This window comes from Emys orbicularis, chromosome 1 (assembly GCF_028017835.1).
Source record: "Emys orbicularis isolate rEmyOrb1 chromosome 1, rEmyOrb1.hap1, whole genome shotgun sequence".
NCBI lineage: Eukaryota > Metazoa > Chordata > Testudines > Emydidae > Emys > Emys orbicularis.
Window position 1 is genome coordinate 87788713 of NC_088683.1, and position 23727 is coordinate 87812439.

At 37.9% G+C, this 23727-nt stretch overlaps 1 protein-coding gene across 3 annotated transcripts in view; it reads right to left on the bottom strand.

Annotated features, from left to right (window-relative positions):
* CDK17 (cyclin dependent kinase 17) overlaps window positions 1-23727 on the bottom strand; it is an 84886-nt gene that overhangs the window by 12333 nt on the left and 48826 nt on the right. For all 3 annotated transcript variants that reach the window (XM_065423876.1, XM_065423875.1, XM_065423874.1), the window contains 5 exons: window positions 8762-8887; window positions 4475-4531; window positions 3086-3200; window positions 2351-2445; window positions 234-296 (listed from right to left, as the gene is read on the bottom strand). In XM_065423876.1, coding sequence (XP_065279948.1) covers window positions 234-296; window positions 2351-2445; window positions 3086-3200; window positions 4475-4531; window positions 8762-8887 — 456 coding nt within the window. The remainder of the gene's footprint in view (window positions 1-233; window positions 297-2350; window positions 2446-3085; window positions 3201-4474; window positions 4532-8761; window positions 8888-23727) is intronic.

Genomic DNA, 23727 nt, shown 5'->3' on the forward strand with positions numbered 1-23727 from the left:
AAGGGGACACACTGTTCTGTTAAAAATCTTATTTCCCAATAGGAAAATATTTAAAAAAGAACACAACTTTTACTAAAGCCATGATTTGTGTCATTAAACTCTTCAATATGACTGTATCTATTATTATCAGAAAGAGCAGTTGTGAGAAACTAAGTTGTAAGTTCCCTGTGGTTTTAAAATCAGAACAAAAAATATTTGAAATCAATCATTATCATTAACAAACATTCACTCACCTTTACATTGTGCATACTCATGATGTTACCACAGTCATCCATGTACTGCTTTAGGTCCTTGTCCTGTCAAAAAACCACCACCACTGTTTAATATAAAACAGTTTTTTGACAGAAAATTGAGCTTTTGATTCAATGGAATTTTTCACAAAAAGTATCTGTGTGCTATGGAGAATTTTGAGTTTTCATTCAAATAAAAAAAAAAAAAAATCAAAAATCCAAAGAGAGAAAACTCCCCCCCCCAATAAAGAAAGTAAAAATGTTCCGCCAGAAACTCCCCCAGCATTTTCAGATCAGTTCTACTTATTATACTACATTTTATTTCCCCCCCCAAAGGCTATATGTTACATTCAATTTTAATTATTACTCATTCTCTTTATTTGGAAGAGAACTAAGTTTTGATGAATTCTGTGCACTACACCTTTAGATGTTCCATCACAGTTACCATAGATATGGTTAGAATAACTTCAGCAAATGCATATGTAATATGGAGTGAAAAAAAAACTAAAACAAAATATGATTTATCAATCTGTATCATGCAGGAAAGTGACTTGGGTGTCTAACTGTAGGTACTCAAGTTTGAAAATGTAGGCCATAATATTTAACGGCCCTGTTTCAAAAGAAATGTAAAATAGTTATTTCTATACTATTATTGTTTTACAGCACCTGCAAGTATGCTAGGTGCCTCACAGTACCAATATCATTCAACATAATACTGCAATTATTTTATTCTCTGTCCACTTTCTTCTACAATCCATAATCTTGGTTTAAGTGAGCATTGTGGTCCAGAAGTATAATAATTGAGGTGGCAAAATTTGCAGATGATAACTATCTTGAGTAGTTTTGTAAGTCCCAGGCAGACTGCAAAGAGCTACAAAAGGATCCCTCAAAATTGGGTGATTGGGCAATAAAATGGCAGATGAAATTCAATGTTGATAAACGCAAAGTAATGCACATTGGAAAACATAATCCTAACTATACATATAAAATGATGGGATCTAAATTAGCTGTTACCACTCAAGAAAGAGATCTTGGAGGCACTGCGGATAGTTCTCTGAAAACACCCACTCAATGTGCAGTGGCAACCAAAAAAGCGAACAGAATGTTGGGCATCATTAAGAAAGGGATAGATAATAAGACAGAAAATATCATACTGCCTCTATATAAATCCATGGTACGCCTACATCTTGAATACTGCGTGCAGATGTGATCGCCACATCTCAAAAAAAGATATATTGGAATTGGAAAAGATTCAGAAAAGGGCAACAAAAATGGTGAAGGTCATGGAACGACTGCCATATGAGGAGAGATTAATAAGACTGGGACTTTTCATCTTTGAAAAGAGACGACTAAGGGGGGATATGATAGAGGTCTATAAAATCAGACTGGTGTGAAGAAAGTAAATAAGGAAGTATTATTTACTCCTTCTCATAACACAAGAACTAGGGGTCACCAAATGAAATTAATAGGCAGTAGGTTTAAAACAAACAAAAGGAAATATTTTTTCACACAATGCATGGTCAACCTGTGGAACTCCTTGCCAGAGGATGTTGTGAAGGCCAAGACTATAACAGGGTTCAAAAAAGAACTAGATAAATTCATGGAGGATAGGTCCCACAATGGCTATTAGCCAAGATGGGCAGGGATGGTGTCCCTAGCCTCTGTTTGCCAGAAGCTGGGAATGGGCGCCAAGGAATGGATCACTTGATGATTACCTGTTCTGTTCATTCCCTCTGGGGCACCTGGCATTGGCCATTGTCAGATGACAGGATACTGGGCTAAATGGACCTTTGGTCTGACCCAGTATGGCCGTTCTTATGTTCTTAATAATTACCCATAAGTCAGACCTATACCAAGCAATTTATGACAATTTGACAGTGAATGTTATGTCTGACAACATAACTAGCTTTCTGTGAAATATGCTATTTGCTTCAATGTTCCACTGGATTATATGTAGGAAAATCGTATGATGACAGAATAATATCAAGTCCTTTATTTATTTATTTTTTAAAATGCACCACAGAGTTAATTGTGTTTGTGTTTCTCTAGGTAGAAAATTAAATAAGACTTTCTAAACAGATCCATTAAATGTAAAGCTTTATTATTGTTTTAATGCTTACCAGGTACTCGAAGACGAGAGTCAAAGATTTGTCTGTGTGAACAATATCATGTAAAGTAACAATATTTGCATGCTTTAGGTCTTTTAATAATGACACTGCAAAAGAGAAAAAAAGAAAATTAAAGCTTAAGGATAGGACTTGAGGGGAAAACGAAGGAGTAAATGTATTACTAATTAATCCAAATTTATGAGTTATTTGTTTAATTTCTATGGTAATTTAAATTTAGTTTTCACAATTTAATATTTCATAAAGCATTAAGTTAACCCATTCATTTACATAGGAAAATTTCTAAAAACACAAATTCATCTAGGGCACACTGTGAAGCAGACAAGACCACGTACCACCACTGAACTGCAGAGTTATAATTAATTCATACACTGTATGGACAGACAGTATTTCAGGCACAAGTTAGTCATGTCATGTTATATACTCTAAACTACAGAAAGTTGTTTGCTTCTGTTATAATTAACAGTAAATTATAAAAGCCTCAATAATTTCTAACACTTAGAAAGCTTCATTTATTTGAGAACACAATTACAGTCCATGAAATAAATGCATTTGAAATGTGTCTCAAAATTGCAACTCAATTAACTTGATTGCAGTACTCCATATGATAAATAGTGTTAGTTATTGTAATATCCAGTTTACACGAGAATAGCATCAATTCTTTGGCCAAACTGTATAATTTCAGTTAATGATATATTTTAAATAAAAGGAAAAAAATATTTTCTGCACCTTCTCTTATGGCTGTGCATGGTGCCCCCTCTTCATGTTCCAGTCGGATTTCTTTTAGAGCTACCAGGTTCTCTGTCAATTTACTTCTTCCCTTATATACTGTTGCATAAGTACCCTATGTGATATGGAGAAAGGAACACATTTAAAACTTTTCTTTTATAGAAAGCGCAACACACACACACACACACACAAAACCCCTACCCCAAACAAATAAGATCTATGACAGGTCCTACAATTAGTTTCATTTTGGTAGCAGCAGCTTCTGGAAATGACTCAATTTATTTTTTCTTCGACACAAGCATAATTCATCAATGACTTTCAGACACAGGCCTTGATTTTCAGAGAGTCTGAGCACTCTCAAACCTAGATGAAATCAATGGGAGCTGCAAGTTTAGAACCTTCTGAAAGTCAGGCCCAAACCTTTTAAGATACGTCAAGGAAACGGAAAAGAAGCTATCAAAAAGAATAAAAATATGTTCACTATACATTTAATTTCACAGGAGAAGACAGGTAAAACAAACGCAATTTTTTACTTTTGCTGACATAATGGACAGTGTGGATTATTAAGCTCATCTTTTGGTATTTGCTTCATTAGTCCAATATAAGCTTCAAAAAAACACCCAGAAAATGTGTTACATAATTATACAGGGTACTGGAGAGAGATTCCATTTCAGCAGATTGCTACAATCAGTTTATATTAAATATCAAAAATAAGGGACAGTATCATCTCGGGAAATGTTACATATCCTGTATTGTTCATTACACTATAGAGTAGTTAAAGTGAAATACAATAAATCCATATCTATGCAGACCATCACCCTATATATTTATTAACATGTTCACAAAGATATGTAACATAACATCAGGTTATAGAGCTATCCAATATAAAAGGAGGTGAATTAAATGATAGGCATTTGGAGAGGGCTGAAACATTGCATCTCAAAAACAGGATTCATAATTGCAAAGTCAAGTAACATAGTATACAATATATGTGTGCTTTTGCATGTGTGTTTGTATAGCAGTCATTAGTATCTGACTGCTGAACAGGCAACACAGGCCTTCATAGCAACTGTTCATAGAGGATTTCCTAGTGGAGTTTTGCTTTTCCCAAGCTCTATGAAACTATTTGGTTTGGTGGTGGTGTTTTGTTGTTGTTTCGTTTTTGGTAACAGTATGCATATATACATATGTATATTGACAAGCTGAGTGATAGTGACATTGTTTTGTGTGTTAACATATATGTTTAGTTTAATGAAAGAGCTCTATCAAATATGTAGATACAATGTAGTTCAACTTTAAAACCAAAGTCAACATATAAGTAAGTTCCAAGTAAAGAAAGCATATATTATTGTCAAAATGATAATCACTACTGAAGAAAATTATACAAACCTCTCCAAGCTTTTCCAATTTGATGTAAGTTTCCATTTTCCCAAATCCAATTTCTGACTGTAATGCAAGCAAAAAGATGGTACATTTAGTATAAACATAAAAATTAATCAGGAGCAGTATTTCACTGTATATATATCACTTATTCAACAAACTAAAAACGTTTGTTTCATAAAATATCCTAAAGTGGTGAAGCAATCTTTATAAAATTGTTAGGTTTTAAGAATTATTTTAGCACATCATATTACAAGGACTTGTCTCCAAAGAACCAATCCTGAAGCTCAGCATGCCTTCCTAACATCACCTCTAGTCAGCTATCAACTTAAATTTAAGAAGGTACAAACTGACCACCCTATCTTCCCTCCCAAACTCTCTTTACTCTCCCCATTTTGTCACTGCTGACAGCATCAGTGGGGCCTGTAACATGGGGATCATCTTAGACTGCTCTACCACCTCCCTTGCTCACCATATCCAAATCCTAGTGCTTCCCCCTCAAAAACATTTTTAAGATCACGTCTTTTCCTGCTAAACACTTGCTTAGGCCCCCATCACTTGGCTTGCTTACTGCCGCCGTGTCCTCTCTGACACCTACCTTGTCCCACTTCAGTCCGTACCAAACACTGCCAGTAAGATCCTCACATTTCATTCTGGCTGTGTCACTCCATATCTTTGAATCCTCCCACATCTAGTTCCCACTTCTTGTCTTTGCCTTCTAGGACCTGCATAATTCTACCTGGCCCTATTTATCCGCATTTGTCTCTTTGCAGGTTGCCAGTCCTGACCCCTCCCTCTTTGCCAATGCAAAGTCTTGATGCACTGTTTGTCCACATCTCCAACAAATGCCCCCCACGAGTTGGAGTGCAAGCCCATAACTTCTCCTCTTTCAATTCCCTTCTCTACTCATCTACTTGATGCCTACAAGTAACTATAATGTGGTCATTGTAGGGTAATTCCTATTTACAATAAGACCCCTTTACACTGCTCTGGCCCAAAAGGGGCCAGAATGCAGACATTTAAAATGGGCTCATAGCCTCTGCAGTGTCAAAACTCAGCTCTTCCTGGGGTTTGACTTCATTAACAAACTAATGATCAATAGGGTAGTAAAGTCGGATCCAAGCCTACTTCCTAGGTTTGGCTGCTTCTTCACTTTCTAATTCAGGGCAGCTCTATGTCTCAGATTCAAGATTTCTCTGACAGGGAAGTGCTACTCTGAAGTCTCCTTTTTCATTGTTTCCAGCTGGAGGGACTTTCCCCACAGTTTTGGTATTTGTAGAAGGTGCTGTGAGGTGGAGCTAGCTTCATCCCCTATTTCCCAAACAGACCAGCATGTGCTTTTTATCCACTCCATCACAAGGCTTCCAGGCTTCCATTATAAATCTTATGTTCATTCCTCTCATAACTCTGTACAGGAAATATAGTTTTGCAGGAAATAAAAAGGAGGAGGAACTTCAGGTCACCACTTTCTATACTGCAGAAGAAATGAAGCCCAGTTGCTGGTGTTAGGGTCCATGGACAGTTTCTAGCATTTAAAAACACTTTCAAGGGATAATTCACAAAATAACCTGAGTGTTTGGAGGCTACGAGACTGTAATTCACATAATGAGTTTGGGTACATTTTGGCAGATTTTACAATGTTTACTCTATCTTTTTCTCCAATTATTTAATTAAGAATAGAATCTAGAGTAGCCAACAATACAATACAATACAAGTGCATTCACCAGAGGCAGGGATATCTAATCTGCCTCCTACTCATTTGTATTACAATATTCATGATGCTACATGATGCAGATCAGTGTAAGCAGTGTCAGGCATCATGGAATGGTATTTACCTTGTCCCATTATTACATTCCCTGTAAAGCATATATGAACTAGTACTCTAAGGAGATAGTGTGGATGTTCTATCAGTTGTGGAAACATGTTAACATAATGTCATTACTTACCCAATTTAATGTATGTTGCATTAAACTCTTTTTTGAAAGTAGTTTGACTTTAGGCTACCGTGTATAAAGATCAAATGCTATACAGCATTCTATCAGAGTAAGACACATGTTCTCTAGCATTAATTAAAATCCACCACTTGGCTAGAGGAGAAGGTGGGTAACATAGATATGTCAAGACAGATATTCAACAATATCCAAGGTTTGCTTGCCTAGATGGTTTGGCACCAGTTGTGGTATATTTTAGCGGAACAACACTAAAGAAAAAAACTCCAGTGAAAGAATATTTAAACATAGTAAGCTTTCATTTTTCCTTTAAAGGGTGCCTAGGCTACTTACTAATTGTAAATTAGTTTTGCTGTAATACAAGTCTGCAAATCAGGACTTGTATATGCAGGTTTCAAAATTCTATTTATAGCCTCTTATTTTAATAGTTGTTGCACTGAAGGTATCCATTCACAATACTGTATCTGTCAATACACATTAGTATAGTAAATGAACTATTACACAAAACTATTAAAATTTTGCAATAATGTCAGTGGTACAATTTGAAAGAGGCACAGTCGGGTCTAAAATTCAACCAATCTTCATCGTATTTTTTTTAAATTTCTACTAATCCTTGAACATATATCGGTTTTCAAAACAAAGGATGCAACATATGTAAATTGTAATTACTACTCTCCAGGCAACCTTTCAGTCACAACCCCCGAGAACTGGGTTTCATTTCATTTCAAGAAAGCAGTGCAGACTGACAGAGTGGAAGGACAAAGCAGCACGTGCATGCCCACAAACCAAAATGCAGCTGGCAGGTTTCATTTTAGACTTAGAAGCCCTGACAATATCTTTAAAGTACAGAGAAAAACCTCAACAACAACAACAAAAAAACCAGACAAAAAAAACCCCAATACCTCCACAATCCATCCCCACAACTTGTGACAGACGTACCATTTCAAATACATATTATATTCATTAGAGGGCACTGTTTTTCTTATTTTCATTCTAGAATGCAGAGGGCATCCTAGACCAGACTGCTTTAGAGCTAACATATAATAAGTATGAATTTTAGATGCAGAGAAAAAAATAAGACTAAATATTATAATCCAAGCCTTCAACGTTTACTGCAGTACACTGTTACCTCAGAAAAGAGAAAGTTACCAGGGGACGGTATTGCTCATAGATGTGATAACAGTAACTCCAAAATACTTAAATAAATAGTTAATGATCTACAAAGTATTGAAACAAAGGTATTACATAGCTAATTAAATCAACTCAGCAGAGGCATTTAGATATTTTCACATATCTAATTAATAAATAAAGCAGAATGTTCTTGCAAGAAAATTAATAAAATCAGCAAATAGAATTTATAAAGCTATTCAATTTCTTTCTTTATTTTTTATGCTTAAAAATGCTCCTGATAATGGCCTGGTTTGGAATGGGATAGAAAGTCTTTCATATCTGGGTCAATAGTCAGAATCCAACTTAGATCAGTAATGACTGAAAAATTATTACTTTTCAGATGGCTACTTGATGGCCTATGTTAAATGAAGTAATAGTCCATTTCCTAGGAGACAGAACTATAACTCTTAAGTCCAATTCAAATTGTAAGATCTATAATAATACCACAATTATAAACACCGAGCTCTCCCCCCAAAAAGAATACATTTATTTAAAAAAAAAAAAAAAGAAGTTACCTAAATGTAATTTTGCATGCTTTATTTGAATTGATTTGTTAACTAACCTTGAATCTATTTTTTTAAATAAAACAAAAACCTAGATCACCATGTCAACATAACAGTGGGAAAAGAAGAACATTTGTTATCACCATATTTGCCGAACTCCAAAAGAACATGTGTGTTTGTATAGCAGTCATTAGTATCTAATTGGTGAACAGGTAACACAGATCTTCATAGCAACTGTTCATAAAGGACTTCCTAGTGGAGTTTTGCTCTTCTCAAACTCTATGATTAAAAAATGTTTTCCCCTTAGGCTGCGCTAACTTAGGGATAAAATATGCACCACTGAAGTCAGTGGGAATTTTACCACTGACTTCAATGAATACTGGCTCTGGCCCTTAGTGAGGAATGATGGTGAGAAAAGTCTGCAAAATGGAAATAAAGAAAACTGGAAGAGAAAAATTTAGAGTTTCATCCTGTAAGTTACTGAGCTTTCCCATGAATTTTAATAGGGAGTAAAGGGTGCTCGGCATCTCTTGGCTGCACTCAGCACCTTGTAGTCTCAAATAGAGTTAAACAATATATAACATGAAAATACATGGTATGCAGAGATATGACTGGAACTGACACTTTTCAAGTAGAACAGGTTTGTTTGGGAAGCAGAGATAACAGAAACTTACTAGTGATGCTCTACGAGAACGTCGACTCATCGGTTGATCAAATGGTGGACTGTTTATCTGCAGCTTTTCTAGATATCCATCAGGTATCCTGATGTCTGCAGGCAGTGACAAGCGCTTGTTCAGATCCTGAAGAAATAAGTAAATATTGTCAAAAGGACACAGGTCAATTTAGGGCTCAAAATTAGGTTTTGTTAAAACAAGTCTTTACAAAGATTATCAACTGAAGTATTTCTACAATTAAAAAAAGAATCAAGGGAAACAGTTTACTAATTTAAAAAAATTACATTCTCCTGTCATACTTATAACCCAAACACTTCAGCAACTGGCTATGAAAGGAGATCCAGAAAATTCAGAAACTGATCTAGAAACTGACTAATTTACTGTCATAGGAAAAGCTGAATGAAACGTAAAAAGTAAACAAATACAAATGGTAAAAAGTAAGAGATTTTTAAAATATTTTCAGTTTCAGTAATTTATGATGTAGAAAATAGGTAGACCCAAGACTAGTAAGGAAATCCCTTTTCATAAAAACAATGAAACGAAAAGTGTCCCTTATGTAGACTGAAGAGTTAGCTCTTCTGTTTTTATTCTGTTAAATATTAAAGTAACTTAGAAATTGGTTTTCAATCTGATCCGTTCCGCTCCTACCTTGACAGCGTGGCAAATAGAACCACTTCAGCAAAATGGCGACCTCCCTTATTTGAATCATATGACAATTACAATTTAAAGTGTCAAAAATACATTTCCCAGTTTACTGTGTTAAGCTCTCCTTACTTTGTTAACTTTTAGAAAGTTATCATAGAATCATAGAATATCAGGGTTGGAAGGGACCTCAGGAGGTCGTCTAGTCCAACCCCCTGCTCAAAGCAGGAACAATTCCCAACTAAATCATCCCAGCCAGGGGCTTTGTCAAGCCTGACCTTAAAAACCTCTAAGGAAGAAGATTCCACCACCTCCCTAGGTAACCCATTCCAGTGCTTCACCACCCTCCTAGTGAAAAAGTTTTTCCTAATATCCAACCTAAATCTCCCCCACTGCAACTGGTACCACTGAGAACAGTCTAGATCCATCCTCTTTGGAACCCCGAATCATCAGCCAATGCTAGTATGGGTCAAAACGCCTTTATATCGAGCAAATTTTGAAATAGAAATTCATGATATTTCTGAGATATAGATTTTCACAGGTTGTTTTCAGTTTGGTTTTGAACTTAAATATATCAGAAAATGAGACATCAATTATTCTTTTTAGTTGCTCAGTTGCCACCACAGAGATGTATTTGAAGGAGATCCTGAGATACACAACAAGGGCAGATAAGTATCTCCTAAAATAAAGTCATTGTTGTCAAATAAATAGGGTTTACCCAGGGTAAACAACTCCACGTTCAGCAACTAGCTGCACATTTACCTATATACACCCTGCAAAGGAGCCAGTGCTCTTGGCTGTGCAGAGCAAAAACCTTGAATGCTTTTAACTTAGGTACCTCAGAGACTCCCTTGCTCATCATGTGTTTCCACAGCAGATGGTGGAGATAAGATGAGGCACTAAAGCTAACAGCCTCCAGGTTTAAACAAGAATGACACTGCTGGCAGCAGGATGTTTTTAGTGAAGAATTCTTGACTCGGGAATTTGCTCCTCCCCTTGGTTCAACAAAGGCAAGGTCTGTTGACTAGTAGGGCATGCTGCAAAGCCTACCTATATGCTCACATTGCCTAACAGCTGAAGTTTTGATGAACTAGTTGGCTTGGGAAGGATTTAATGTTTATACTGTATTTGCATTACGTGCCTAGAATAATGTTATCCTGAAATAAATATATAAGAAAGCTGCATGGAACTCAGCAGTTCATGGCATTTCCAATAGGGATAGGTACACCACAATGCATGCCAGAGACTGACTCACATTTGTGCATGTGCTATATATATATTGTGGCCAGTGGATTTGCACATTTTCAGTGAGATGCCGCTGAGGCCTGAATTTCTGGCACTTGGCTCACATCCAGGAGGCCTCTTTCTTTTTCACTCACTCCCCAAATCCCTTGATGAGATATAATGCTATGTGCTTTATCTAGACTTTTGTAGTGAGTGAGGATTATGCCCAACACCCACTTCATGACGTAGTTTGAAAACTCAAAATGAATGTGTTAATATTTTGAACAGAAGTATGAAATTAGGCACACAATTTGTAATAAATGAAGTGTTGCTGAGCATCTGAATGAGGGAGATGACTGAAATGTCAACCAGCATTTCAAGCTTCAGTTCTACAAAATATCAAGATTGTGGCTTTGCAGTTCTTGAATAATTTTCAGCTTTGATATTCAATAATTTTAATATCATTGGCAATTTAAACACTGCCTATTGTTTTTTTGGGAGCATGAAAGAACTTTACAACAAAGAAATTAGTTAATTATAGTGGGAGCTGGAAGTGACCCCCTATACTTAGGTAACCTAACACTTGATACAATAAGCAATTCTTGTGACCTCTTTTTAAGAAGGTCTGATGCTTCCATTGTTTGCAGAGGAACACTGAAAAATCAGCAAGGATGAAACCCTTGAGCTAGAGAAGTGCCTTTTCATTGTCCTGTGAAATTCCATTTGGGCTTACCTCAATTATAAACCTTTTTTTTTTTTAAATCACCATTTCCTTACTGCTGTTTGCATTCCACAGGAAGACTTTGGCAGCATGCCAAAATAATAACCAAACACCAACACTCTAAAGAGAAGGCTTAACCCTGCCACCAAAGCAGCAGCTGCAGCCATAGCATTACATACTGTACTGGGAATGTGTGGGAGCTGTTGGCTCACCGGGGTTGGGGAGCACAGGGGAGAGGACTAGACCAGTAGTTCTCAACTTTTCCAGACTACTGTACCCCTTTCAGGAGGGTGATTTGTCTTGTGTACCCCCCCAAGTTTCATCTCACTTAAAAACTACTTGCTTACAAAATCAGACTTAAAAATATAATACGCTATTACTGAAAAATGGCCGACTTTCTCATTTTTACCACATAATTATAAAATAAATCATTTTGAATATAAATATTGTACTTACATTTCAGTGTGTAGTATATAGAACACTATAAACAAGTCATTGTCTGTATGAAATTCTGGTTTGTACTGACTTCTCTAGTGCTTTTTATGTTGCCTGTTGTAAAACTAGGCAAATATCTAAATGAGTTGATGTACTTTCTGGAAGACTTCTGCGTACCCCCAGGGGAACGTGTACCCCTGGTTGAGAACCACTGGACTAGACCAAGAGATCCAGGATCCAGCATATGGCCCAAGCATTTCATTCTCCCTTCCCTGCTTTCTCCAGGAGCATAACGTACGGCAAATACTCCCCAGCTTCAAGGATAGAGAGGAGAAGAGAGCTCAGCTGGGTTCCCCAAACACCTCCTAGACCCAGCACATAGAATTAATAGTCCACCATTTCCCCCTCTGGGATAACAGCGTACTCCTGCTGCCAGCTAACATAGTCCTGTAGCTTAAGTGGTAGATGTCCATGCTGTAGGTGCAGAGTTCAATCCATGCTGATCGTGCATGATACTACAATTTAAATACATTTTTACAGCTTTTTGTATATAATTAAATTTAGAAAAAATAAGGTTTACATGATGTGTAGATCAGCCCATGTAATGAACTACTCTGGTGAATCATTAAATTAAATATTATGACTAGGTTTTAAAAAGGTGCTGGATAATTTTATTACTAATCTACATTTGTATTGGTATAAACGGAAATCTTGATAATGACGATAAAGTCTCCTGCTAGTTTCTGGTGATAAGGGTCAATAAAGTTTTTCTATATAGCACTGTAAAGATGGGTTGGTGTATCACTTGGGGTGAAGGGTGAAGCATTCAACTTCACGTAATGCCTTCTTGGCACTGGATTCTAAACAAGCCAATATTTACCAATGATCTTACCTACAGAAGCAGAATATTTTCATGAATTTAATTTTCCAATGCTTTTAAAATGTCATCTTCCACAAGCATTATATTTGGTGAATTTAGGTTTTTCAGAAAGTCAAGTAATCATTCAATAGATAGTATCTCATACTGGTTAACAGAGGCAGGTTGTCAGATTATTCTGAATTACCTACAGACTTTATGAAAGTAAGGCTGAGTATTACTATAGTAAGTGTTCTTTTATGATTGGTTCCCTATTAGAGTGACCAGACGGCAAATATGAAAAATCAGGAAAGCGGGGGGGGGGGGGGGGGGGGAATAGGTGCCCATATAAGAAAAAGCCCCAAATATTGGGATTGTCCTACAAAATCGGGACATCTGGTCACCCTATTCCCTATTAAGTGATGCTGTTGGACAGCAAATATCTTAAGAAACTGTAGACTAGGGCATTTCAAGTGGTGGGCCACAACTCAGCGGTGGGTGCTGGGAAGGCATTCTCAGCTAGTTACATTCTACCAGCTGAGAGGGGAAGAAAAGCAGAAATATTGCTGCAGTTGTTAAATCCAAGCAGGAGTTTATGCAGGGAAGGGAAGCAGCTCTCTTATGCCTGCTATTGCTGCTCTACTGTCACCTGACACAGAGAAGTTCTTGCCCTCCCTTTATCCCTCCTTCCCTTCCTACAGAGCACTCTTCTTCGGAGCACAGAAACTGGTGCTTCACAGCTAGTTATGCAGCCTTGAAGCAGCACTGCCAAACCAAGAGCTAAGATTTGTGTGGGAAAGAGGGAGCAGACATCCCACCATATAGCCAATCTCCAGTATCTCTCACAACACCTCCCAATCCCCAGAAATTGTCCCATTAGCATTCACATGTAGAGCTGGGTGAATAACTAATGTTTTAGTTCACTGGCAGTTCCAACCCCCCCCCCCCGGCCCCCCAATTCAGTTCTGTTCAAACCAAATCTGAAATTTTTCAGAATTTTTGGTAAATCAATAAAGTGTGACCCAAAAATATTTTGTTTCCAGATATTTTTAAAAAGGGCTTGATTCACAAAACAAGGAGATGGTGGTGGTGTCTTCCCTTATAACTTTACTCCTCAGGGAATTCTGCACCAAAAAAATTAAAAATTCTGCGCCAACCCTCGCCCCGCACACAATATTTTAAAATTCTGCATATTTTATTTGTCAATAAATAAATGTTGAGGCTCCAGCATAGCAGTGGGGAGCAGAGGCCACTGGCTGCACAGAGGTGAGAGATCATCTTACAGCCCCCACCCCAGGATACGGACTCGGCAGTAAAGCTGCACCCGATCCTGACACAGCGCAAGGGCAAGGCCTGCCCCAGAAAGTGAGAGGGACAGTCGTGCACAACTGATCCGGGTGTGGGCAAGCAGGCTCAGCCCGGCAGGATCCAAGTGTGGAGGGGAATAGTGTGTGGGGATCCAGGTGTAGGGTGAGAGGGTTCTGTGTGGGGCAATCTGGGTGTGGGTGGCTCATTGGGGGTCCAGGTGTGTGTGGGGCATATGGATGCGCAGGGGCTTGCTGGTGGGTGCAGGGGGAATGGGACTCTGCAGGGCGGTCAAGGTGAAGGTGGTTGGGGACTCAGTGGGGGGGGATCCAGGTGCTGGAGGAGTGGGGCTTAGGGGGTTGAGGGTCTGAGTGCAGCTGGTTGGGGCTCTGGGGTGGGTGTGGCAGGCTCGTCAGGGTAGTCCAGGTGCAGGGGGGGTGGGATTTGTCTGGGTGGGGGTTGGAATACGGCAGGCTCATGGGGTGGGGTGGTCTGGGTGAGGGTCCGGAGGCGGGGGGGAGGGGGGAGGTTGAGTCTCAGTGGGGGTGGGGTCTGGGTGCAGGGGACTCTGGATGCAGGGGGTGAGGTTCAGTGGGGTGGAGATTTGGGTGTGGGTGTCTTGGTGGGGGGGAGGATTCTGGGTGCAGGGGGGAAGCTTGGCTGGGTACGGGGGGTCCAGATGCATGGGGGTTGGATGAACAGGGCAGCAGCTCTCCATACAGTGGCCACCTCCCCCTGTGGCTGAGGAGCAAGCGGGGAAGGAAGCGGGGTGGGGCTGAGGGTGCGGAGCTTCCTGCAGCTGGGGGAGGTTTCTGGGGATGCGTCTGACCCAGCCCCAGCCCCTCCTTGCAGGGAAAGAGGAAGCTAGCAGCTGAGCCTGGTGCTGGGTAGAAGCCACCAGTCAGGGCATCCCTCCCCCCCAAGTGATTTACCTCTCCGCCAGCTGCTCCGGGCACTTGAAGCGACGCACCCACATTGCTGGAAGGGATGAGTGACCAGTCTTGTGGCGTCACTTTGCTTCCCCTTCAGAAAGTCATTTTTCTGCCCGGGAAGCAAAAAAAATCTGCGGGGGACATGAATTGTGTGTGCACACAGTGGCGCAGAATGCCCCCCAGGAGTACGTAACTTTTAGCCTAGTGGTTTAGGGCATTCAGCCAGGATGGGGAAGACCAGGATTCAATTCCCCCCCCCATACACACACCTGACAGAGAAGGGAGCTGAACATGGTCTCCATGTTACCAGGAGAACGCCCTAACCACTTGCCCACAGAGTCATTCTTTCTCTGGCTCAATGACTATTAAGTATATCATGCAAAGTGGAACTGCTTCAACTGCTAAAAGTTATAAGGGAGACAGGAGAAACACTTTCCCCGGAGACCCCTCCCATATCCTGGGCAACTGTCCAGCCACTGGGCTAAAGTCACAAGGGGGATGCCACCACCATCCCATTTTGTGAATGCCACCGAAGTCCGCTTGTGATCTAGACTGAAAGAAGGGTTTTTTTGTTTGTTTGTTTTTTGCACTGAAACTATTCAGTGAATTCGTGTCAAATTTATGAATAGTTTCAGGTCCACTGAAATTGCATTTTTCAGCAAATTAACTATTTGTTCAGAAAACGTCACACCGCTCACATCACAAGCCCCAGCACCCACTAAAAACGGATAGTTTTTTACTAGGGCACAAATCTTACAGTATTTTGCAGATGGCAAGGATTGTGGGATGATTATTTGACTAAATTTTGGGTCAGAGGACCTAAAAAGGTTAACAACTACTTCTGGAGACTATTTAAGAACAGGAAACAAAATATTTCAGTACAGTAGTTACAAGAACACACCTGCAGAGAACTTTTAAAAAAGAGCTCTCCTACTCCCCCCCCCCCCCCGCTTTTTTTAAAACCAGGAGCTACGAGACTCTTAGTCTCAATGAACTTTATTGAACTGTGAACTTTAAACTGGTGTACAGTGTGCCAACAATACATAATACAGGTAGTATGGGTTTGTAAGTAAGTACTCATGTGAAGGCTAACGACTGACTCTGACAGAAAAATACCAATACAAACAAAAAAACCACCTCCCTTATACACGTAAGTCCCTAAACAGCAAATTTTTCTAAAAGAAAACACAAAAGTGACCAAAAATATACCTTTTTTTTTTTTTAATTTTGGACTGTGGCTTTTTATCTGTACATGGATTTTGTGTAATGAAATATGTATCCAATATGTAAGCAAACAATTCTAAGGTGAGGGAGAATGAAAATACTTTTATTTTCTTCTGTTTTAAAATCACTATTATCTGTTAAGAATACATTATTTTGATGTTTATATGTGAAATTGTCCAATAGTAAATAAAAGCAAATTCCTACTCAATATGTTAAACTTCCAAAAGCAATATTATATATATATAAGATGTATATAAGAAAGATATATATATCTTTCGCAAGTTTTAAATATTGTATGGAAAGATCAATAGCTATCTAGTGGATGCTAAATATTGGATGCAATATTATATATATATATATAAGATAAAGATCTATATATCTTTCGCAAGTTTTAAATATTGTATGGAAAGATCAATAGCTATCTAGTGGATGCTAAATAATCACTGCCTTAATATTTGCTCTACCTTTTAAATTTTAACTGCCCCCTTCTTTTGTTAATGACAGGGGGACTGATGATTTTCCCTCTGTTCTTTATAATTCTGAGTACCTTAATTATGTTCCTTAAACTTATCTCCATTACACAATGTTAAAACAGTTTTAGTCATCTCCCATCATACAAGTTCCACTCTCTCTGTAACCTATTTCACATCCTCTCTCTTCAGCTTTTGAACTTTTGCTATAATTTCAAAGGTAAGGCAACCAGAATTTGACATCCTATCCCAGGATGGATAAATGAATTTATGTATGTATTTATTTATTTTTAAAGCAAGATTCATCTGATCTTAGAGTATTTTAAAAGATGGTAATAGATGACTCCATCTACACAGCGAGCACAGAAATATTCTCAATTAATTCCTAACTCCCAGACACCCGGTATTCAAAATTTTAGACTTCAGAGACAAGATGTAGATTATGAATGCTATATATAAAATGAAAAATCTTCACCTTAGGAGGTTAATGTAATGGCATTTTCCTTGCACGTCACCTTTAACTAACTTCAATTTGTATGCCAGATATTATTGCTTGAAGATGATAGTTTTTCAATTATGATTCTTCCATAACTATCCCTAGGGATATTTTATCACTGAACAAGTCATACTGGCCAGTAAGTTTGGTTTTGAAACAGGTCAGCTGTTAAGAATAGATCTGCTATATTTGTCAATGGATTTTTGATATAAAGAAATACTGAATTATGTTCTTGTTGCGGTGTTTCAGCAATTCTTCTCAGTTTCCAGCCCTGTATGCCTTAACAGCTCACATTAAAAAGTTAAATTACTTTTTGACCTTTTTTAAAATTCAGTTTAATTCTATTTTCTTGCAGCACTCAAACAAATCTATGTAGCCTGGTCTGGTGTCAAGATGAGACCCACTGATGGTATTATTACAGACAAGTAGTGCTTAGTCTAATTTTGTTTTAAATGATCAGGCTGAGGAACATTTTAAAATTATGGGGCTATTCTTACAAATAATAAATTCAGAAGCAATCGCTGATCATGGACAAAAAGAGAAGAAAATGTGTTCACTACAGATTGACTGTACTTTAAAAGAAAAATCTGAGTGATTCTCAAAAGATGTGTCACTTAAGTTTGCTGGATGGTAATATACTGGCGAAGCAGAGCATGTATTTATGCACCCATGAGCAACAGAGTGTTCTGTTTTATGCATTCTTCTTTGAATTTATCTCCAAAACATGCTACATGCCAGTTGTTTCACTAAAGGTAACAATATGAAGGAGCGCTTCCCCCCCCCCCCTGCTTATCTTGCATTTCCTCTCCTCATGCATTGTGTGTATTCTCAATCATGCTTTAACAATGGAATAGAATCGTAACAATAATTAAGTATAGATTGTGACAGACTGACAATATTCTGCAATACCTAGAATGAACTTTACTGAATTAAGTTAAACTTTATTGAATGAAGTTTAACATCTTTGGAGTGTATTGTATTAAAAATGCAGTTGTGTATGTGTTATTATGGAACTGTAGATATGTACCGTCTCTAGGAAACTGACTAAAGCAATCGCTGGAAGGTATTAGGAACTTCAAAGGCCTTTTTGGAACAATACCTGTGAAGTGGATTTCCCAGAAGTACCTGAGGAATGCAAGTGACCCACTTCCCTTGTCAAGCTACACCCTGGGAAGGATACCCATTGTCTACTAATTACCTGCTCCTGGAAACTCCAGATCAAACCGCCCTGAACTCTATAAAGGGTGGACTAAACATGTCGTGGGGTGCTGAAGCTGTGATGAACTTGTAACCACAGGGAATCCCCCTGGGGCTGGGGTTTGAAGGACTGCTCCTGCCAGAATCCATGTTAGGGTAGGGGGTTAACTCTATTAAGTTTATTAGGATGGGTAGTTTCTTTTATTGTTTTTAATATGTTTTCTCTGATGCTTTTTACTTTAAAAATAAAGTAGGCTTGCAAAGGAAGTGCTGTGTGGTACCTTATAACTGTAGCATTTACATTTGTTAACCATCTCTAAAGAGACAATAAGCAGGTTCTGCTTGGGCAGGCAGTCTCTGCTGGAGACAACACAGTATAAGCAGAGAACTGTGCAGCCCAGAAATACTCCAGTCAGAAGGGAAAGAGATGTGCATCTCCACCCAGGAGAGGCAACAGCTGAGGAGCTGGACGCCTGAAAGTGTGTTCCCTATTAGGGGAAATACAGGTGTGGTTGCCCTGAACTGTGACAGACCACTTTTAATATTTGGTAGGGCACCAAAATTACATTTATCCCAGCTGTACCTAGTCTGGAATAAAAACTCCTGAATACTTGAGTTCCTCATACCAAGCTATTTCTCTGATCTGCCTTTCAATAATGTTGAACTCACAAGTTGCTTTAGATTTATACATCTGCCCGGGTTATTCCAGAATACCTTGCTTCGGGGTGTATGAAGCTGAAAAACTTGTTTTTGATCCTACTTGGTATATCTGCAGTGATGATTTAAGTGCAGCATTCTAGTTAGGCAATATAAAAAATGACAGCTCCTGTAGTTTCAAACAAGTTAGAAAAAAGAAAGAAAAAACCTGGCCTCTCTGGCTTTCCCATCTTGTGTTCTCTTCAGTCACTCCAAACTGCTACTCTGAATATCAACTTCCTCATATTAGAGAGACAAAGGATGAGGTAATCTTTTATTGGACCAGCTTCTGCTGTTCAGAGAGAGAGAAGCTTTTGAGTTTACTCAGAGCTCTTCAAAGAAGCTCTGTGTAAGCTTGAACACGTGTCTCTCTAACCCACAGAAACTGGTCCAATAAAAGAGATTGCCTCCCACCTTTTCTCTCTAATATCCTCGGACAAACACAGCTACAACAACACTGCATACTGTACAACTTCCTCATAGGACATTCAATCAGGACACTCCCTTCTCAAGAGTCTCGTCACCAGTGGCACTCTCTTGCCTTCCTTCTCAAACTCACTTTTACTTCTCACATTCAGCTCTATACAATTCGACTCCTTTCCTCACTGCTTCTTTCATCTCCATTCCCCCGTCCCTGCTCAGCACAAATTTCCCAACTATCCTCGTAATTGGATCTGTGAACCTTCTTCTATGTTGCACTTCTAAGTTGCAGGTTTTTTCTTGAGAAATCTCTCCCTTTCACCTAATGGATCAGGCTTCCTGCCCGTCATTGAAATCCTGCCACAAATGTACACACTTCCATAAAGTCTAACGACTTTAATCTACCAAAGATGCAGTGCTAAACTGTTTTTAAGCATGGGGTTGGCAGTTAGAAGAGTTGGGTTATATTTCTGACTTATGCCAATTCACCATGTAGCCTTAAGCAAGACTTGTCATGGGCTTCAATTATCCCATCTGTAAAAAAAGAAATACTAAAGCTTACAGAGCTACTTGGACTGCTTTAAAATCTATAGATTAGAATATGCTATAAGTGTAAAATATTTAATTTTTAAAAGATGCACTGTTATGTTAAAGTATCTTCTGATCACCCTGTGTACTTTGTTTTAGAATGGGGACAGTGTTTTTCTCTGTTTTATACAATGCAGAAGACATTATTGATGATCAGAAATATTACATATTATTAACAAAATGACAAAGGAAACCACAGAGCCACATGGTTGCAGAATTCCGGATTCCAACTCCCACTATGTCACATGCTGCATCTCAAGTAGGAAGGGGGAGAAGCGAAAAGCCAGCCTACTTTCATTTTTGTCTTCCACCAATGTGCCAGCTTGCAAATTTTTGCTTGCTGTTAGACTGGCGGTAGAAGGCAATAATGAATAATCTTCTCTGAGAGACACTGGGCTGCAAATGCTGTCAATTTCTCAATTACTAGAATGACACAGTATTTCTTCAGCACTGTTCCTTTCATTTGTGCCTCCCAGGGGTGTGCTCACAACTGGAGTTTTAAAGTAACAATGCTCAAGATTCTTCCTGTCATATAGGTAACAGGAGGTGAAAATAAAAGCAGCACGGCAGGACCAAATTATAGGTAAGAAGTTAATGGAAGAAAATGCCTAACTATCCAAAACTATCTAGTCTCGGACATCAAACGAAGAGATTTATGTTGCCTTTGATTGGTAATTTCTTTAGAGTCCCAATTCTTACTGTTTGGGGTTCTAGGCTACATACAGTAATCAAACAGATAAGGCACTTATTTTCCAGACCATTGTAGTGCATGTTGGCAGACCAAGCAAATAGATGAAATGCCATGTTCACATTTCAGGATGAACTTTGGGATTTGATCACTGAGGTTTTTTACCATCACCACCAAGAAAAAGAATTGTACTTTCAAGTCCATAGATGTCAGTATGATTGCCCAAGTAATCAATAGGTCAAACGAAAATGATTTGTTCTCTTGTGGGCGTAAGTATCAGCCTGAATCAGCCATCTCACTAGTTATAGCTAGTATCAGCAAGACAACATGTCAGCTGCAGCCACAAGCTGCTCAGTAATGCTTTTGTTCACTGAAGAACACTTAATGAGATTAAACAAACCACATAATAATTTGTCTACTCTACACAGTTCAACTTAATAACAAGCTGACCCTAAAAGCCTGGTTATTTCTATTATATACATTTACACACACCCAGAACAATTTACAAATAAAAAAGGACATAATATACCATATGCTATTTAATGTTATGCAGACTGGAAGCAAAATAACAAATGAAAAATATTTGTTTGTACAAATGAGAGACGAGACACGAATGTAGAAGCCTATATCATACTTATGCACACATATACCGTATTTCTATTCTTTGCTATGATCCTATACAGTATTGAGTTGTTTTTGAAGGCTGCCTCATCAAATTTCACTGCATTTTTGTAACATGACAGAGTTGGCACACTTACAGCCAAATGGATTATCTAAAGAAACCTGACATATAATAAATTTGCTAGAGGCAAAAGTTAGCAGAAAAGACTACCACAGAGAACAGATTTACAAATATTTTTTATTGTTTAGTTATAGTGCTCTAGACTTAGTAAATTTTGCAGCCTTGAAATGAGAAACCAAAATCTACACACACACAAAAACCATTCATTCCAGACAACGTGCAATCTTCAGAGGTTTTTTGTGTGTGTTTTTGTTTTTTATAAAAAAACAAAAAACCTTGTTAAATAGGCATTTTAGTTGATTGGTTTAATATCTTGGGAGGGTTGTCTATGCAAATTGTTATCTTATTGGTATATGTTTATATTTTGGTAATGCCCAATCTTTTTACTGTGACCAACTGCAAGGTTTTTTTTTTAAAATCTATCCATCCATCCATTTAGTCTCTATTACATTATACAGTTCCTAGCACAATTAGCCCCTGGCTTCTATGCACTATTGTAATACAAATAATAATTTCAAAGCACAACAAATATCTGTCACTGGGATAGAGGAAGGCAATGAAAATATGACACTCATTAAGAGTGATCTGACACTAGCTAACATCCAGATAATACTTCCCCACCAGAATGATGAATAAATCCACAAGAGAGTAGTATTTTCTAATTTTTGAAAAAGCCAAATAAATAAAAGCATCTAATGAGTAACTATACAATGCTTATCTAACCATGGGCTTCAGGAAATGGTGAAACATGAATCACACTGCATTGGCTCACTACAATATCCTCCCAGGTCAGGCACACTCCCAACTAAAGGTAGTGACTAACACTTCCATCATATAGGAAATGAATTTTTCTCCTACACAGAATGATTTACAACTGATTGTTTTAGATCTGATATATGACTTCACTTTGCTGATAGCACCAGCTAAATTAAATGCAACTACTGAATGTTCTGTTAAATGAAATAAAATACATGAAAGTTATATTCTGAAGCCCACTTCTTTTTTAACACAGTAATTATTAAATAATTCAAATATGTGGTCCTGGACCTCACATATTTGGGTTATTTTCTTAGACGGTTATGTAATTTCTGAATTAATTTCACTAGAAAATTTAAAAAACATCTACAAATTATCATCATCACCATGCAAATCAATTCAGGTCCGTATGGATGATTCTCCAACCAGCCTAACAAACTATGACCCCAATTCAAGAAAGTAGTAACTTTAAGCATGTGCTGAGGTGCCCTTCCTGAATAAGGACGCTTTTGTGAATTAGGTCCTAAAGACTCAGAGATGTTGAATGCTTTAATTAAATTATGACTTCCGATTTTCACTTATATGCTTAGTGAACCAATTTTTCAGACCTTTTGTCACCCAGCCTCACAGTTCACACCATTCCTTAGAAAATTTAATTGATTAAGAACGACCCACTGAACATAAAAACTGTCACTCCCCTGCAAATATATAAACCAATATATACTGGGTTGGTTTTTTTGTTGGCTTCAGGTTTTGAGGATCTTAGGAGAAGACTGTCAAACTATACCCAGGAAGTACTGATACAGTAGAACCTCAGAGTTACGAACAACAGAGTTACGAACTGATTGGTCAACCACACGCTTCATTTTGGAACTGGAAGTACGCAATCAGGCAGCAGCAGAGACAAAAAAAAAAAAGCAAATACAGTACAATTCTGTGTTAAATGTAAACTACTTAAAAAAAGATTTGACAAGGTAAGGAAATTGTTTCTGTGCTTGTTTCGTTTAAATGAAGATGGTTAAAAGCAGCATTTTTCTTCTGCATAGTAAAGTTTCAAAGCTGTATTAAATCAATGTTTAACATTAAGCTTTTGAAAGAACAACCATAACATTTTGTTCAGAGTTATGAACATTTCAGAATTAGGAACAAACTCCATTCCCCAGGTGTTTGTAACTCTGAGGTTCTACTGTAGTATTAAGAACCAAAAGTTTTAATTTCTATTATAACACCAGAATCAGACTTTCCTGTTAGAATATATACTAGCAAAAGTCAATTAAGCAAAGGCCTCGCTGCAAAGAATTTAAGGAGGTACCTTCAACATCTCAAGTAACTGTGGCCACTTTAGCATAATCAATCAAAACTCAAAATGCAAACACACTTTTGGTTTTACTTGCTTGGACATGGGAAAAATCTTGAAACAAAACTACTCCAATATCCCTCAAATAATAGCTAAATATAATATTTAAAAATCTCAAAGTCAAAACTATTCACCATTAAGTCTGTGAACAAATTTCACATGAATGGCAAAAATATGTATTTTTAATGGTTTCTTCTTAGCAATATATTTAATAAGA